The sequence below is a fragment of the Baudoinia panamericana genome, assembly GCF_000338955.1.
Source record: "Baudoinia panamericana UAMH 10762 unplaced genomic scaffold BAUCOscaffold_6, whole genome shotgun sequence".
Taxonomy (NCBI): domain Eukaryota; kingdom Fungi; phylum Ascomycota; class Dothideomycetes; order Mycosphaerellales; family Teratosphaeriaceae; genus Baudoinia; species Baudoinia panamericana.
Window position 1 is genome coordinate 741,412 of NW_006911262.1, and position 14,958 is coordinate 756,369.

At 55.4% G+C, this 14,958-nt stretch overlaps 9 protein-coding genes across 9 annotated transcripts in view; 4 read left to right on the forward strand and 5 right to left on the reverse strand.

The window, feature by feature from the left end:
- The window catches only part of BAUCODRAFT_156653 (uncharacterized protein), a gene marked incomplete at its 3' end in the record, with an annotated part of 1,270 nt that extends 957 nt beyond the window's left edge, over positions 1-313 (reverse strand). The window contains exon 1 of the mRNA XM_007678354.1: positions 28-313. Coding sequence (XP_007676544.1) covers positions 28-226 — 199 coding nt within the window. The 5' untranslated portion in view covers positions 227-313. The remainder of the gene's footprint in view (positions 1-27) is intronic.
- Positions 314-851: 538 nt separating this feature from the next.
- Positions 852-2,447, forward strand: BAUCODRAFT_576140 (uncharacterized protein; the record flags this gene model as incomplete). Its single annotated transcript, XM_007678355.1, has 6 exons — positions 852-899; positions 968-1,019; positions 1,077-1,616; positions 1,680-1,743; positions 1,810-1,943; positions 2,081-2,447. The coding sequence occupies 6 exons, from the start codon at positions 852-854 to the stop codon at positions 2,158-2,160; spliced, it is 918 nt and encodes a 305-aa protein (XP_007676545.1). The 3' UTR covers positions 2,161-2,447.
- A 166-nt stretch (positions 2,448-2,613) lies between these two features.
- BAUCODRAFT_70231 (uncharacterized protein) lies at positions 2,614-6,262 on the forward strand (the record flags this gene model as incomplete). The annotated part of the gene is made up of 3 exons (XM_007678109.1): positions 2,614-2,998; positions 3,278-5,939; positions 6,016-6,262. 3 exons carry the CDS (start codon positions 2,614-2,616, stop codon positions 6,260-6,262), a joined length of 3,294 nt encoding a protein of 1,097 aa, XP_007676299.1.
- A 157-nt stretch (positions 6,263-6,419) lies between these two features.
- BAUCODRAFT_70052 (uncharacterized protein) lies at positions 6,420-6,912 on the reverse strand (the record flags this gene model as incomplete). Its single annotated transcript, XM_007678089.1, has 2 exons — positions 6,420-6,647; positions 6,721-6,912. The coding sequence occupies 2 exons, from the start codon at positions 6,910-6,912 to the stop codon at positions 6,420-6,422; spliced, it is 420 nt and encodes a 139-aa protein (XP_007676279.1).
- A 641-nt stretch (positions 6,913-7,553) lies between these two features.
- BAUCODRAFT_477544 (uncharacterized protein) lies at positions 7,554-8,256 on the reverse strand. Its single transcript, XM_007678356.1, has one exon. It carries the CDS (start codon positions 8,107-8,109, stop codon positions 7,708-7,710), a length of 402 nt encoding a protein of 133 aa, XP_007676546.1. The 5' UTR covers positions 8,110-8,256; the 3' UTR covers positions 7,554-7,707.
- Positions 8,257-8,590: 334 nt separating this feature from the next.
- On the reverse strand, positions 8,591-9,130 carry BAUCODRAFT_44632 (uncharacterized protein; the record flags this gene model as incomplete). The annotated part of the gene is made up of 1 exon (XM_007678015.1): positions 8,591-9,130. A coding segment is annotated over one exon (540 nt), but the record flags the coding sequence as incomplete, so codon positions are not given.
- A 294-nt stretch (positions 9,131-9,424) lies between these two features.
- Positions 9,425-9,726, forward strand: BAUCODRAFT_477736 (uncharacterized protein). The gene has a single exon (XM_007678357.1). It carries the CDS (start codon positions 9,517-9,519, stop codon positions 9,679-9,681), a length of 165 nt encoding a protein of 54 aa, XP_007676547.1. The 5' UTR covers positions 9,425-9,516; the 3' UTR covers positions 9,682-9,726.
- Positions 9,727-11,250: 1,524 nt separating this feature from the next.
- BAUCODRAFT_70365 (uncharacterized protein) lies at positions 11,251-12,900 on the reverse strand (the record flags this gene model as incomplete). Its single annotated transcript, XM_007678121.1, has 5 exons — positions 11,251-11,318; positions 11,368-11,949; positions 11,998-12,609; positions 12,666-12,803; positions 12,867-12,900. 5 exons carry the CDS (start codon positions 12,898-12,900, stop codon positions 11,251-11,253), a joined length of 1,434 nt encoding a protein of 477 aa, XP_007676311.1.
- Positions 12,901-13,235: 335 nt separating this feature from the next.
- On the forward strand, positions 13,236-14,580 carry BAUCODRAFT_24265 (uncharacterized protein; the record flags this gene model as incomplete). The annotated part of the gene is made up of 4 exons (XM_007677804.1): positions 13,236-13,327; positions 13,379-13,535; positions 13,597-14,270; positions 14,325-14,580. The coding sequence occupies 4 exons, from the start codon at positions 13,236-13,238 to the stop codon at positions 14,578-14,580; spliced, it is 1,179 nt and encodes a 392-aa protein (XP_007675994.1).
- Positions 14,581-14,958: the final 378 nt, after the last annotated feature.

The following is a 14,958-nucleotide window of genomic DNA, read 5'->3' on the forward strand; positions in this document are numbered from 1 at the left end:
GGGGGGTGGGTGGGAGGAGGTAATTACCGCAGATACGGGCATGCCAGAATGCCAAATCACCGAGCACCATCGGGTTGGGCTCGCCCATTTGGTAGGCGAAGATGCCGTCCAGTTGATCGGGAGTCAATTCGACGTCGTTGACGTCGTCGCGCGCGAAGTTGGGGAACATGTTGGTGACCATGCGCATGGCGGAGAAGCCGGTGCGGCCATCGCTTTTGCGGTACATCTTGGGTGCCGAGTAGTAGTAGTAGTAGTAGTAGTAGTAGTAGTAGTAGTAGTAGTAGTAGTAGTAGTAGTAGTAGTAGTAGTAGTAGTAGTAGTAGTAGTAGTAGTAGTAGTAGTAGTAGTAGTAGTAGTATTAGTAGTAGCAGTGATATGCGAATGAGGGATAGTAAGGTATTGGAAGTACGGCAAAAGAAGATGAGAGGAGATGGTGGCGATTACTTAACTACTCTTACTTAAGCGTGTGTGGTGAAGTGGGTGGGTATGAGGGATATACAATGCTCGTTACCGTGGTGTGGACGATGAGGGCTGAGTGCTGAGTGCATACCTACTGCTTCGTGATGGGGGCCGAATAGCGGGTGGCCGGTCATGCCTTACCCTTTTCCTGCAGCTCATCTCACAGAGTCACAACCCACGACGTGAAGTGGATTGACGCCATTGGCTGAATGTAACAAGCGCCCCACTGCTGCAGCTGTGGAGATCGGCTCAATCCGTCTGACTAACCTGCTGACTACGCCCTTCTGCCCAAGGCGAAGCTTTACTACTGCATCGCTCCCGAGTCTACGAACTGCAACTCTGTCCCGTGCATTTGCCTTGTCCGAAGCTTTCGCCACCAATAACATTACAGCATGGCTAACAGACAAGGCTATGACGTCGTGGTTGACGTGGACGAAGAGGTATGGCCGGCGCGTACGAGAAGGTTAGGCTTGAATGAAGATAAGGAGAGAGACTGAAGCAGCAGCAGGGCGATCTTGGCCACACAGATCTAAATGATGATCTCGAATTCCACAACTCCAGTAAGGCCTCGACTCGCTAGACAGCAAGGAAAGTACCTGATGTAAATTTATATCTAGCATTCGACCAACCCACCTCCACCAACACCCGCAAAACCATCCCCCCCAACCAAACCTCCTTCCTCCACCCCCCACCCCCGCGCAGCACCTCCTACGGCAGCCCGAGCACCAGCAAGCGCTACCTCTGGACCCTATCCTTCTACCAACAATTCTTCGACGTCGACACCGCGCAAATCACCCACCGCTGCCGCGCCGCCCTCTTCCCCCGCCAAAACTTCCTCGACGTCATGGAGGGCAACCCGGACCTCTACGGGCCCTTCTGGATCGCCACCACCGTCGTCGTCATCTTGTTCTTGACGGGGACCATCAGTGCCTATCTGGCGAGGATGGACAAGGGGCATTTCGCGTATGACTTCCGGCTTTTGTCGGGTGCGGCGGGGTTGGTGTATGGGTATACGCTGGTCATTCCCGCGGGCTTGTGGGGGGTGTTGAAGTGGTTTGGGAGTGAGAGTGCGAATTTGATGGAGTGTTGGGCGTTGTATGGGTATGCCAATTTGATTTGGATTCCCGTGGCGCTTGTTAGTTGGAGTCCGTTGAGTGGTGAGTTTGGATCTCTATCAAGTTGCGATTGTGTTGACTGGTTCGCTGACATTTACACTACAGCACTCAATTACGCCTTCGTGGGCGTCGGCTTCGCGCTCTCAGCCGTCTTCCTTTTTCGGAACCTGTACGTGCACATCACAATAACAAATAACGCCTCGTTGAGTACACGCGCTGACTTATTATTGTCTAGCTACCCTGTCGTCTCCGCCACTGATGCAAAGACATCCCGTGTGCTGCTCATAGTGGTACTGGCTCTGCATGCGGGACTTGCGATCGCAATCAAGATCCTTTTCTTCGCTCATGGCAGCCCGGTGAGTAATGCAGGTTCATCTGGTGGTGGAGGTGGCAGCATGGAGGGTGTGCCGGATCCCATGGGTGACTCGGACAGGGCGGGAGAAGCGATTAGGAGGCTTCTACAATTCTAGAGACAGCGTTGCAATACATTGTTTTGTGATATTCAGCGAGCATCACAGAGCAGCTTGTGTGTCTACGTGCGACGTCTCAATCTATTCCCAGCACAACACACTCACCATCCGATTAATGTGATATGGACTGTCCCACCCTTCGGCGCACCAACAGAGGCAGCACTGCAGCAGCGCAAAAATTCCGCCACCACTGTAGAAGTGACTGGAGCCCCACCATTTGACTCCACCACAGGCCATTTTCGACCATCGATTTACCACACAGCATCCTGACTAAGACACCATCACCGTCGCAGTCGAGCCTCTGCGGACGTGCCGCTTGTGTGTAGAGGCGTCATCATCATACTGCCGTCTCCGGGTAGTATGAAAGCGCGATCGTTCCACCTTAACCCCGATCCGCCTCCCGACCACCGAGGAGGCTGCCACTGTCGCCCACACTTGACTAACAGCTGAGATCAATATTCGCCACCACTTCCACTAGTACTCGAATAACCCTTGATTGCCGCAGGAGGCTAGCACATTCGCATCAAGACCTAAACATATTACAGAAGACACAGTAATTATCCTTCACCATGGCACCCAAAGGCAAGAAGGGCAAGAAAGGCAACGACGACTGGGACGAGGGTCTCGGCGAGAGCGTCGACCCCATCAAGCAGGCGGAAGAGGAAGCCAAAGCCGCCGACGCCGCCAAGGATGCCGAGGAGGATGAAGGCGCCGGGGGCAGTGGCGGCTTGATGGCCGCGCTGCGAAAGAATAAGGAGAAGCGCAAAAAGAAGGGCAAGGCTGTTGAGAATGACTTTGTGGACGGGGAGGATCCCACGCAGGATGGTGCGGCCGAGCCGGAGCCGGTCGTGGATTTGGCGGCTAAGGCGCCGGAGGAGGCGACGATGGAGGATGAGTTTGACGATGTGCCGGTGAAGGGGAAGAAGGGGAAGAAGGGTGGGAAGCCGCAGCAGGGTGGAAAGAAGGCTGCGGAGCCGGAGGCGGAAGCTGAGGTTGAGCCGAATCAGCCTGTGGAGGATGGTGCTGCTATGGATGAGGATGATGTCTTCGCCCAACCGGCCAAGGGTAAGAAGGGCAAGGGTGGCAAACAGCAGCCTGTTAAGAAAGCTCCTGAGCCTGAGCCGGAGCCGGTGGAAAACGGTGACGGAGCCGCAGACGAGGAGGATGACCAGCCTGCAAAGGGTAAGAAGGCAGGTAAGCCACAACCGGCGAAGAAAGCCGTCGAGCCTGAAGACGAGCCTGCGGTAGACGGCGACGAGGACACGGGTCGGGTGAAGACCAAGGCGGAGAAAGAACGTGAGAAGAAGGAGCGCGAGAAGCAGCGGAAGAAGGAGCAGGCCGCGTCGAAGAAGAAGACGGGACCCGCTCAGAAGCAGGACGAGCCACAGGTTGTTGAAGCTGTACCTGAAGTTGCTGCGCCGGAGCCTGCAGCAGGCAAGAAGAAGAAGCTCAACCCAGCGCTCGCGGCGATCCAGAAGCAGCAAGAGGAGCTCAAGCGCCGCCAAGATGAAGAGGCGCGGGCAGAGGCCGAAGAGAAGGCTCGCGAGGAGGAGGCGCGTCGCAAGGCGGAAGAGGAAGAACGACGTGCTGCCGAGCAAAAGGCGGCGAAGAAAGCGAAAGAAAAGGCTAAGATCGAGCAGCAGAAGCGCGAGGGTACGTACAAGACAGAGAAGCAACGTCAAGCTGAAGCGCAGGCGAAACTGCGGCTGAAACAGATGATCGAGTCGGGTGCCGTGGTTGCGGGGATGAGCGAGGCGACTGCGCAGGATGGCGAGGACACGGCGAAGAAGAGTCGAAAGGATGATCGCAAGAAGAAGGATCCCAGGAAGGAGGCTGCGGAGCGCAAGGCGCAGCAGGAGCGTGAGGAGGAGGAGGCGCGAAGGCAGATGGAGGACTTGAAGTTGAGGGAGGAGCAGGAGAGGTTGGCTGCGGAGGAGGCGGAGAAGGCGAGGGTGGCGGCTGAGGCTAAGAAGGTGGAGGATGACGACGATGATGAGATGGAGGATTGGGAGGCTATTGCCGAGAAGGAAGAGGGTGACGTTAAGGAGAGCTGGGAGGAAGACGAGGATGAGGAGGATGGAGAGGAAGGTGTGGTGTCGAGCAAGGCGCCCAATGGCAAGCCTGTTCAGCCAGGCGCTACTGGTGCAAAGGCTAAGATTGTTGATAGCAAGCCGGCTGAGGATGAGGACGATAGTGAGGATGAATCGGAAGATGAGTCCTCCGACGAAGAAGAGGCCAGACAGACGGTGGCCGAGAGGCAGGTCGCGCTGCGGAAACAACAAGCGTCCGAGAAGCGCAAAGCGGAGCTCGAAGCTGCTCGGAATGCCGCCTCAAGCGACAACCTGCGCTCCCCCATCTGCTGTATCCTCGGTCACGTCGATACGGGTAAGACGAAGTTGCTCGACAAGATCCGTCAAACGAACGTTCAAGAAGGCGAAGCGGGCGGTATCACGCAGCAGATCGGCGCCACTTACTTCCCCGTCGAAGCGTTGCAGAAGAAGACGCAAGTCGTCAACCAAGACGGCGCCTTTGAATTCAAGGTCCCAGGCCTCCTCGTCATCGATACGCCTGGCCACGAGTCCTTCACCAACCTCCGCAGTCGCGGTTCGTCACTTTGCAACATTGCTATCTTGGTGGTCGACATCATGCACGGTCTTGAGCCGCAAACGCTCGAATCCATGCGTCTGCTCCGCGAGCGCAAGACGCCCTTCATCGTCGCTTTGAACAAGATCGACCGTCTCTACGGCTGGAAACCCATCGCCAACAACGGCTTCCGCGAGTCGCTTGGTTTGCAAAACAAGGGCGTGCAGAACGAGTTCCGTGACCGCCTGGAGAAGACGAAGCTGGCGTTCAGCGAGCAAGGGTTCAATGCTGAGCTGTTCTACGAGAACAAGAGTATGGCCAAATTCGTCTCGCTCGTGCCCACTTCCGCGCATACGGGAGAGGGTATCCCGGATATGCTTAAGTTGCTTGTCACGCTTACGCAGGAGCGCATGACGAAGCAGTTGATGTACCTTTCCGAGGTCGAGTGTACCGTGTTGGAAGTTAAAGTTATTGAGGGTCTGGGTACGACGATCGACGTCGTGCTCAGCAATGGTGTCATGCACGAAGGCGACACGATCGTACTCTGCGGTACCGACGGGCCCATCACCACGCAAGTCCGCGCCCTCCTCACCCCCGCCGAGATGAAGGAGCTCCGCGTCAAGTCGGTATACGTCCACAACAAGACGGTCAAAGCAGCACTCGGCGTGAAGATCACCGCCAACGGCCTCGACAACGCCATCGCCGGCTCCCGCCTCCTCGTCGCCAAGAACAAGGACGACGAAGACGAGATCGAAGAGCTCGAAGAAGACGTCATGGGCGACCTGGAGAACCTCATGTCCCGCATCTCCAAAACGGGCCGCGGCGTCACCGTCCAAGCCTCCACCCTCGGCTCCCTCGAAGCCCTGCTCGAATTCCTCCGCACCAGCAAAATCCCAGTGAGCAACATCTCCATCGGCCCCGTGCACAAGCGCGACGTCATCACCGCGTCGACGATGCTGGAGAAAGCGAAGGAGTACGCCGTCATGCTGTGCTTCGACGTGAAAGTCGACCGCGACGCGCAGGAATTGGCGGATCAGATGGGGGTGAAGATCTTCACGGCGGAGATTATCTACCATTTGTTCGATGAGTTTACGAAGCACATGAAGGCGCTGCAGGAGCAGAAGAAGGAGGAGAGCAAGATGTTGGCCGTTTTCCCGTGCGTGTTGAGGCCCGTGGCGGTGTTCAACAAGAAGGATCCGATTGTGATCGGGGTGGATGTGGTGGATGGGAATTTGAGGCTGAATACCCCCGTGGCGGCGGTGAAGATGAATCCGGTGACGAATGTGAAGGATATCATTTCCTTGGGGAGAGTGTGCGTTCATCACCCCTACTTACTCCCTTTACTTACCATATATGTGGAGAGGGGAGGCTAACTTGTGTGCTTGCAGATCCTCAATCGAACGCGACCACAAGCAAATCCCGCTGTGCAAGAAGGGCCAACCCTCCGTGGCGATCAAGATCGAGGGCGCGAACCAGCCCATGTACGGCCGGCAGCTGGAGGAGAAGGATATGCTGTACAGCCATATCTCCCGCGCCTCCATTGATTGTCTCAAGGAGTTTTACCGGGATGAGGTGGACAAGGATGAGTGGGCGTTGATCGCGAAGCATTTGAAGGGGTTGTTTGATATACAGTAGTGCACTTTGGAAGGGTCATGAGCGTTGGTGGGGTGTTTGGGGCGTTGAGGGTTACGATTGCACGGTGGACAAAAGCTTTTGAAGCGACTTGTTACGGAAGTACGACTTTGCCTGACGGGAGCCATACACTACCGAGTCAATGACTTATCTCACCCGATCAATGACCCTTGAGCACCCCCGAATCTCGCAGCTTGGTCAATAGCTCGGTTGCCGATTTCGAGTCCAGGAACTCGGTGATGTCGCTGATCTGTTTGCCATCTTCGGTGAACGTCAAGAACCAGACGTACTGGTTACTGTACGGTCCGACAGGCGACATGGCGGTAAGCGACGATAAGGCGACAATGCGGCGTTCCTTCACATTGGCCATGTAATCGTCCATCGTCATCTTACCAGCACCAAGAGGTCGACGTCAGCGATTGTCGATTGAGTAGGATGCGATTGATCCGGCGTGGACGTACCTCACTCTCGGTAACGACGCCTTTCAGCTGCCTGTAGTACCGTGCGAATTCCAACTTGCTTCGCTTCGCGACGCCGAGCGAGGCGGGTAGAATGGTATGCTCGCAGTCTTCCGTCCGAAGGTCCACGCAAGCGAGATCATCGCCCCAAGTGCCTGAGAAGGAATGGATGAAGGCTTCGCTTGTCTTGCGCATGGTTGCTTCCAGATCTGCGGTCGAGGGCATCACGGCTTGGTGGGGGCGACGAAAACAAGGGTAGTATGAGAACTGGTGAGGAAATAGGCCACGACAGTATATTTACCTCTTATACGCTCACCACAGTCCCGACTCCAAGATCGACACATCTTAATACCGGTAACTCCGTCTTAAACTTGGCGGGTAGGACACGGCCGTAGCTTGTCCGTGCGAGTGCTGAGTCGTATGGCATTGGTGCTATCAGAAACGTTTCCGGGTGGTAGAAGAAGCTTGAGCAGTATATGGCGCTCCGACAAGCATCGCCGCCATCGCCGAGCAGGTCGAAAGGTCACATGCAAGTCACAGATCTGAATGTTTTCTCAAATGCTTCCGCAATGGAACCACTTCCAACCGTTTCACGACTTCGAACTGTCGCGGTTCGCGATATGAAAAAGCGACTAAAGTGTGGATTGGGAGCCTATGAGACTGGAACGAAGCGGTTGTCTTGAGTCTCGATATGTGGTCTTGGAAGCTTGGTGTTGCTGTGACCGGTTGATGGTATATCGAGTGACGTTCTTCGCTCCTTCGTCGTCGAGATCATCATGGGATTCTTCGAAGACTCACAACGATTGGATGCTGACGATTGTGATGGTCGTCAACTTCCAGAAGTCGGCCAGCGGCCCTGCCGAGCTTGTCTTCAATCCCGTGTTTGTCAGTAAGCGTTACCATGCCCTCTGTAACTACTATGCCCGTTGCGTGCGAGTGCAGCATCCGCCAGGTAGCTAAACTGGCCGCTGCGAAGACGGGCCTGGGATGCTATTTCTCCAGCTGTTGAGAAACATACCGGGCTGAAGTTGAGCTGCGTGGAGTACGAAGCCGCTTCTTTAATGCTCCCCAGTCTCGCAAGCGCACGGAGACTGCAGAGGCACAGCGGATGGAACACTTTATCGACGAAACTGGCGCCAAAAGTAGGCCACGAGGCGGCCGGAGAGGCTGTGGAGGCAAGACGGATAGCGTATATCGTAGTTTTATTGCGCCCAAAGTGCTTGAAGATACCGATCCATCACGCTGGGATGAGCTTCTTTGCCGGCACCGGTACGGGGATGGTGGACGATTCCGCGATAGTAGCATGCGGTGTGATGACGGCAGTCCAAAGTTGAGTTCCGTCAGTAGGACGGGAGACCATCGTGGATAGCGGACATAAGAATAAGCAAGCATTTCGGAAGGAACAGACGTTCGGCATCTGTGACAGTGAGCTTCGATACTGTGTGGGAAGTTTTAAGCATAGGTACTGCGTTGGACCGTTACGCTCAAGTACTTCGTGGGACTCTTTCTCCACGAACGCCCTTATCAAAGGGAGCGCTATCCGTCATGGCGCCATGACTCCTCGCTGGGAAAGGGTCAAGAAACAATGGGGTATCATAGGCATCGCAAGAACGTAAGCATATGCAGCTCACCACCTGCCACTATCCGCGCTTCGGTTCGTGTGTTTCCTGACCAAGCGGGAAGCACCCTACAGCGGCTGATCCACGAACGGCGCAAACGTTCTGTCACCGAACCGTTCCATGTCATCGTCCATGGTTTCATCCATCTCATCGGCTCCACCACGTTGCAGCCTTCGTTTCGCTTTGAGTTCACTGGGTCTGCCGACAGAACCATTTGGCGTATCTGACGCGCCCGCTCCGCCGCTCACCGCCCTCACTTCCCTCGTTGCACGCAGAATGTCCCAGTAGCCCTGCAGAAGGCGCTTCATCGCATCGTCGAAGTTCGCACAAAAGCGTTGCGCTTGGACTAGTTGCATAGCTTTGATGTAATCGACATCTGTATGCGTCTCCATGAGGTATGCGGCCACCACGCCTGCACTCCGCTCGTTACCACTTTCGCATACCACAAGCACCTTGCCCAACCCCCCCGTTGCGTGGGGCGTACGCGTCATGTGATCAAGTATCAGAGCTGTCGTTTGCGGGAAGTTATGGATCAGGTCCTGATTGCTGGCCAAATCGACGGTGTGGCACTCAATCCCCGCCTCCTGCGCCTTCCGCAGTGCACCGGTCATGAGCTTGCTCTCAAAGCTGTGTTTCTGCCTCACTCCCAGCACCATCGTGATGCCACCCGGTGCGCCCGCATGTCCCTTGTCTCCGCGCAGGAACGCCTCGTCTTTTGCCGCGGTCATGGGACCGAGGTAGAGGTAGGGCAGGATCATCTGGGCTTCCCGTCGTCGCTCGTAGGTCCACTCCAGCATCGCATTTTGGCTGACGATGTTGTTGTAATCCACACCCTTGAGGAAGTTGGCGGAACGGAATGCGCTCAATGTGATGTCTGGTAAGGCATCGCCGTTAAGTGGTGGCGGCGGGACAACAATGCGAGGAGGCGTAGGCACGCGGTAGCTGTATTCGGCCGTCTTATGTGGATACGAGAAGGTCTCAATGTCGGGCGCCATGGTGGGTATAGAGTTAGATACTGCTGCTGTCACGGTGTTGCTCTTGCTGGAGGAGGTGGGGAGAGGGGGTTGTTCGCAAGAGGGTTCGTTGGGGGGAAGAGGTGTCTCTGTGAAGATGACGGCGCAGCAGCAATTGCCATCCGCTGCTCACATTCACTATTCGCTCGGCGGAAGGTAAGAGCCGCATGTTACTCACTTTGCATGCGACTCGACCACCGCTTGGTCTGGAAGTCGAAGGCAGCAACATCCGACTACGGCTTCAACCCGGCGCTAGCCGTAGAAGGCAGGAACGACATACCGAGAGGCACCAAGCATTCCAAGCGACAGATGCACCGAACGAGGCAGCTTGATCTCGCCTTGCGCTTGCTTGAACATCGCATGTGTCTTCACACACACATGCACACGACGTGCACAATTGACTCCATGGATATATCTCTATTCAAGTCCCAGTGCGGGCAGGTAACGGTACCAGCCATCACCGCTACCACTATGAGAAGCCTTCCGCTTACATCAACCTGATCGCATACCCAACCGCAAGCACGCCCACAATGCCTGGAACAAGCCATCTCAGCGTGTATAGTGGTGCGCCGAACAAAGTGAACCGATGCAGCTTCGTCGCCGCTCCATCGAAGTACGCACGGGTCATTGAGTCGCGGAAGCTCGGTGTTTAGTACCGGGCCGTCCAGCAATTGACACAGAGGCTTCCAACCTTGCTTGACATCGCACTCAAGCACGTCACGGCCTTGTGCCTTCGCGTAGTGCTGAACAGCACGGTTATGTCGATCGTACGCTTCGATCCCGGAAGCAGCTGCTGTAGACAGGGTCATATTTGAGCAAGAGCTTCGCATACTCCATGCTCAGTTGGCGTGGGAGGAAAATGCGGGACATCGTTGCGGTCTCACTGTTTCCGAACAGGCCTCCGAGCATGTTTATAGAGCTGTCCATGAAAGAGCTGTACCACGCTTCGCGACTTTCACGAACGTTAACCAATACTTTGAACTCAAGGTAGGCACCCATCAGCTGTCGCCAGAAAGTTACACATGGTACATCGCTGACGGCCATACAATGTCCGACCGCAGCATCGAAGAAGCGTCGCCGTTCGTCAACAGACCACGGCGTCCCCCGGCCTTCGAAGTGATCGCGGTACGCATCAAGCCATAGCTCAGAGTCATGGGCTTGTTCTGGTTGAAGTTCGTCTGGTGGTAGACACCCTCTTAGCCGAGCTAGAAGAGTGCTTCCCGGAGGGATTGTGTGCCTGTGCGTGAGAGGTCGAGACAGAGAAGCTCCGTTGGTACCGTGCGAATAGCATTCCGCCGCGCCACTGGTGTCGACCTTGGGCCGAAAACGTCCATGACCTGAGGTCCTCGACGTGTCGACGACTCTTTAGTGCCAGCCATGGTTGCGGGTGTGGTGGTAGTGGGTGGGTGCAAATGACAGGATGCGCACGTCTGCTGTTACGGAACAAAAGCTCCATTTCGGTGTCGGAAGACTGTAAAGTTTGGCGAATTTGCGACCAGGTGCGTTAGCAACGTCCTGATCGCACTGGACCATATCAGCTTAAATCCTTCCGGAAGGCGATCGAAGCCGTAAGCGGAAGGCCTTGCGTTCATTATAGTCTACCCAATCATCATCGGAGAACGTCGTTGCTCTCATTTTGATTGACTTGCCAAAGAGAAGACGACATCATGGTTGGGTGCCAAAAGCAGAGGTTAAAGCTGCGCGGAAGTCGTGGGTGCATCTGCCTCAGAAGGCGATATGCTAAAGCTTGTCATTTCCTACGGAAGGCTCAGCAGTACCAAGCAGAGGTTACGCAGACCTATTGTCTGAAATATGTGGCCAGAGCCTTCCACCATAGCAACAAATTGGTACAAGCACGCTTTTGCACGTAAAACGCCATGTTGCAGTTCTAGGCTGAGCAATTATTGGCCCATGACCATTCCCTTCAGGCCTGCCATGTCGCCTTCCCGTGCTGCGATCTCGAAGTAGGCTGCAAATCCATTAGCAAGGTCAGGACACCATTAAGAGGTCAGACTTACAATAGATGATTGTTACAGCCATTAGAATACCAGTGCCACTTCCCAAAGCGCCCATCAAGTCACTGACGATAGAAAGTGCGCCAATGCATGCGCCACCGAAGGCGGCTGCGGTGGGAATGACACGCTTCAGTTCGCGGTACATGGATTCGTCGCGATGGCCAGCCATTACCAACCCTTGCTCCTTCAGCTGCTTGGCAACGTCCCTAGGACTGGAGCCGGACACCTCGATCCAGGTCTTGCTAAAGGCGGCGCAAGCACTGACCATATACACGATGAAGATGGCGGTATGCAGCGGGTCAAGGACGGCATCCTTGAGATTGAGCGGTGGCGACATGTAGTAGACCAGACCGGCTGCGGGCATGACCTGCGAGGTACCTTCGCGAGCCTCCCAGACACCAATCATGCGGACCAGAAGATTGTCCGGAAGCTTATTGTACAGCATCTGAGACAGCAGGAAGACGTTCGAGCTGAGGGCGGATTGCAGCATGATGGGCATGTTGCTGGTGTAGAACAGTCGGACGGGGTAAGAACCGCGCATGCCACGTTGGCGTGAAGACTTGACCGGAATCTCAACGCGGAAGCCTGCAAGAAAGTTAGCACAGAAAGCGAGGGCTATAAGGTTTGACGTACCTTGTAGATAGATGACCGCAGAGAAAACAACAATGGTAGACAGTAGGTTCATAATGTTCGGCAGATTCTGGCGGTAGAACGCCTCGCGTAAAGCGAGCTGCTTATTGGGCCAGGTGACGAGCAGATGTACGAGAGCGATGATCGCTCCCTCGAACTCCGGGCCACGTCCGGTGTTAACAGTGGTAGGAGAGAAGGCTCGCCAAACAATGGACTCGCAGATGTTGGTTGCGATGAAGAGGGAGATGCCGCTGCCCAGGCCGTAACCTTTCTGTAGCAACTCGTCAAGCAAGATAACAATGAGCGCAGCCGTGAGCAATTGAACGACAAGGAGCACGCAGATTCCGGCACCGAGTTCTTCAGGCGGACCGTAGAGACCAGTCAAGACGTAAACACAAGCTTGGCCGAACGAGATGATGATCGCCAGAAGCTTCTGCGCGGTCTGGTACAGCTCGCGGTCGGACTTCAGGTCGAGATTGACGTCAATCAGATGCGTGCCGGCAAGGAGCTGGAAGACGGTGCCGGAGGAAATGATCGGGGTGATACCAAGTTCCATGAGCGTTCCTCGGTTACTCGCGAGCATCATGCGCAGCCAGTAGAGCGGGTCAGACGTATCTAGTAGCATTGCATATCAGCCTTGCCACTACTTCCACAGGCTCTTCGCGACCAACCTGAAGACACAATGCCGTACAATGGCATCTGGCTCATGACCAAGAAGATGACCAATGTTACGCCCGTCCATATTATCCGCTGATTGAACGGAACCTTCGTTTCCGGCACCTGTACCTCGGGAATGATGGGCGTGAAGGCTGATGTATGGGTGTACAGTTAGCATGTGCATAAGCTAGGTGACATGTGGTCAAGGGACGAACGTTTGACGAGGTCTAGGAAGCGTAGAGACGACATGATGGAGGTTGTCGCGGCAAGCTAGCTCGCGTCCAAGAGTAGGGGTTGTCGAGAAGACGAGAGTACAGTCGGTGCAACAGTAAGAGGTAGCGCTGCCAGTCGAGGTTTTGGGGGTGTATGTGTGCAATGTCACGCGAGTCCAAGTGTCAATTTGGGGATGCTTCACTGCAAGCTGCCATCACCGACGCCGAACCTTAGGCATTCACCCGGCGAAGTCTTGGCAAAAGCACACCGGCGTCCCAGATTTTCCGGCCGACAGCATTTCTGAAGCCAACATCAAATGCATTGAACCGTTCTACCTTTTCTCGCAAGTCAATAACACACTCGCGGTCAAGATGTCTCATCGTAAATTCGAGGCTCCTCGCCACGGCAGTTTGGCATTCTTGCCGAGAAAGCGTGCCGCGAGACACCGGGGCAAGGTGAAGAGGTACGGAGTGCCGAACATCGTTATATGGCAGACCATCTGACACTGCTCCAGCTTCCCCAAGGATGACCCCAAGAAGGCCGTCCACCTCACCGCGGCCATGGGCTACAAGGCGGGCATGACCACCATCGTGCGCGACCTTGACCGGCCCGGTGCGAAGAATCACAAGAAGGAGATCGTCGAAGCCTGCACGGTCATCGAAACTCCTCCGGTACGAGACTTGGCGCCAATACCATATATGGCATGCGCTAATCCGTACGTTCTGCCTGTAGATGATTGTCGTTGGCTTGGTTGGCTATATCGAGACTCCCCGCGGCCTGCGTTCATTGAAGACTGTCTGGGCTGAGCATCTGTCCGACGAGCTCAAGCGTCGCTTCTACAAGAACTGGTACAAGAGCAAGAAGAAGGCTTTCACCAAGTACGCCAAGAAGCACGCCGACGAGAGCGGCAAGAACATCACCCAAGACCTCGAGCGCATCAAGAAGTACTGCACTGTCGTCCGTGTCCTCGCCCACACGCAGATTAGCAAGACGCCGCTCAAGCAGAAGAAGGCGCATTTGATGGAGATCCAGGTCAACGGCGGTTCGCTCAGCGACAAGGTCGACTATGCGCACGGTCTCTTTGAGAAGCCGGTCGAGATCGACAACGTCTTCGAGCAGGACGAGATGATCGACTGTATCGCTGTCACTAAGGGCCATGGGTACCAGGGTGTGACGAGCAGATGGGGCACGAAGAAGCTGCCGCGCAAGACACACAAGGGTCTGCGCAAGGTCGCTTGTATCGGCGCCTGGCATCCGTCTCACGTCCAGTGGACTGTCGCCCGTGCCGGTCAGATGGGTTACCATCATCGTACTTCTGTCAACCACAAAATCTACCGTGTTGGCAAGGGCAGTGACGAAGGCAATGCTAGCACTGACTTTGATGTCAGCAAGAAGAAGATCACGCCGTAAGCCATCTCGTTCACGTTGAAATGCTGGGTGGCAACACTGACATTGTGTAGTATGGGCGGCTTCGTCCGCTACGGCGAGGTCAACAACGACTTCATCCTTCTCAAGGGCTCCGTGCCCGGCGTAAAGAAGCGGGTCATGACGCTGCGCAAGTCCATGTTCGTCCACACCAAGCGCAGTGCGCTCGAGAAGGTTGAGCTCAAGTGGATCGACACCTCCAGCAAGTTCGGTCACGGCGCGTACCAGACGCCGGCGGAGAAGAGGCAATTCCTGGGCACGCTCAAGAAGGATCTTGTCGCATCATCGTAGATTGCTTGAGAACCGTGCAACGGCGGCAAGGGAACGGCGTTCTGGAGGTGCGAGCTTGCTCCGGTGTTACGATTAGCCTTCGGTGTGTCAAGTCTGATATAGACAGCTCGAATGCAGCATGGCCACGAATCTCCTGCTGTTAAATCTCCTAATCGAGCCTCGCCAAGAGTTTCGCCTCATAGCAACCCCCTTCCCGTTGCAATATCACGAGGTCAGGTGCCCATCGTAACGATGTCACAGTCGATCCACCAGACACGCCGTTGACACACTCCCTGGCAATGTTACATGGAACTGCTTTTGTGGGAGAGACGGTCGACTTAATGTCGCGGTCAGTGCGTTCACCTTTTGCCTCCTATTGAGCTACCAGCACCCTGTGAA

Coding starts and splice junctions, on each gene's coding strand:
- BAUCODRAFT_477544 (XM_007678356.1), bottom strand. CDS start 8,109: ATGCTTGCTTATTCTTATGTCCGCTATCCACGATGGTCTCCCGTCCTA.
- BAUCODRAFT_477736 (XM_007678357.1), top strand. CDS start 9,517: ATGTTACTCACTTTGCATGCGACTCGACCACCGCTTGGTCTGGAAGTC.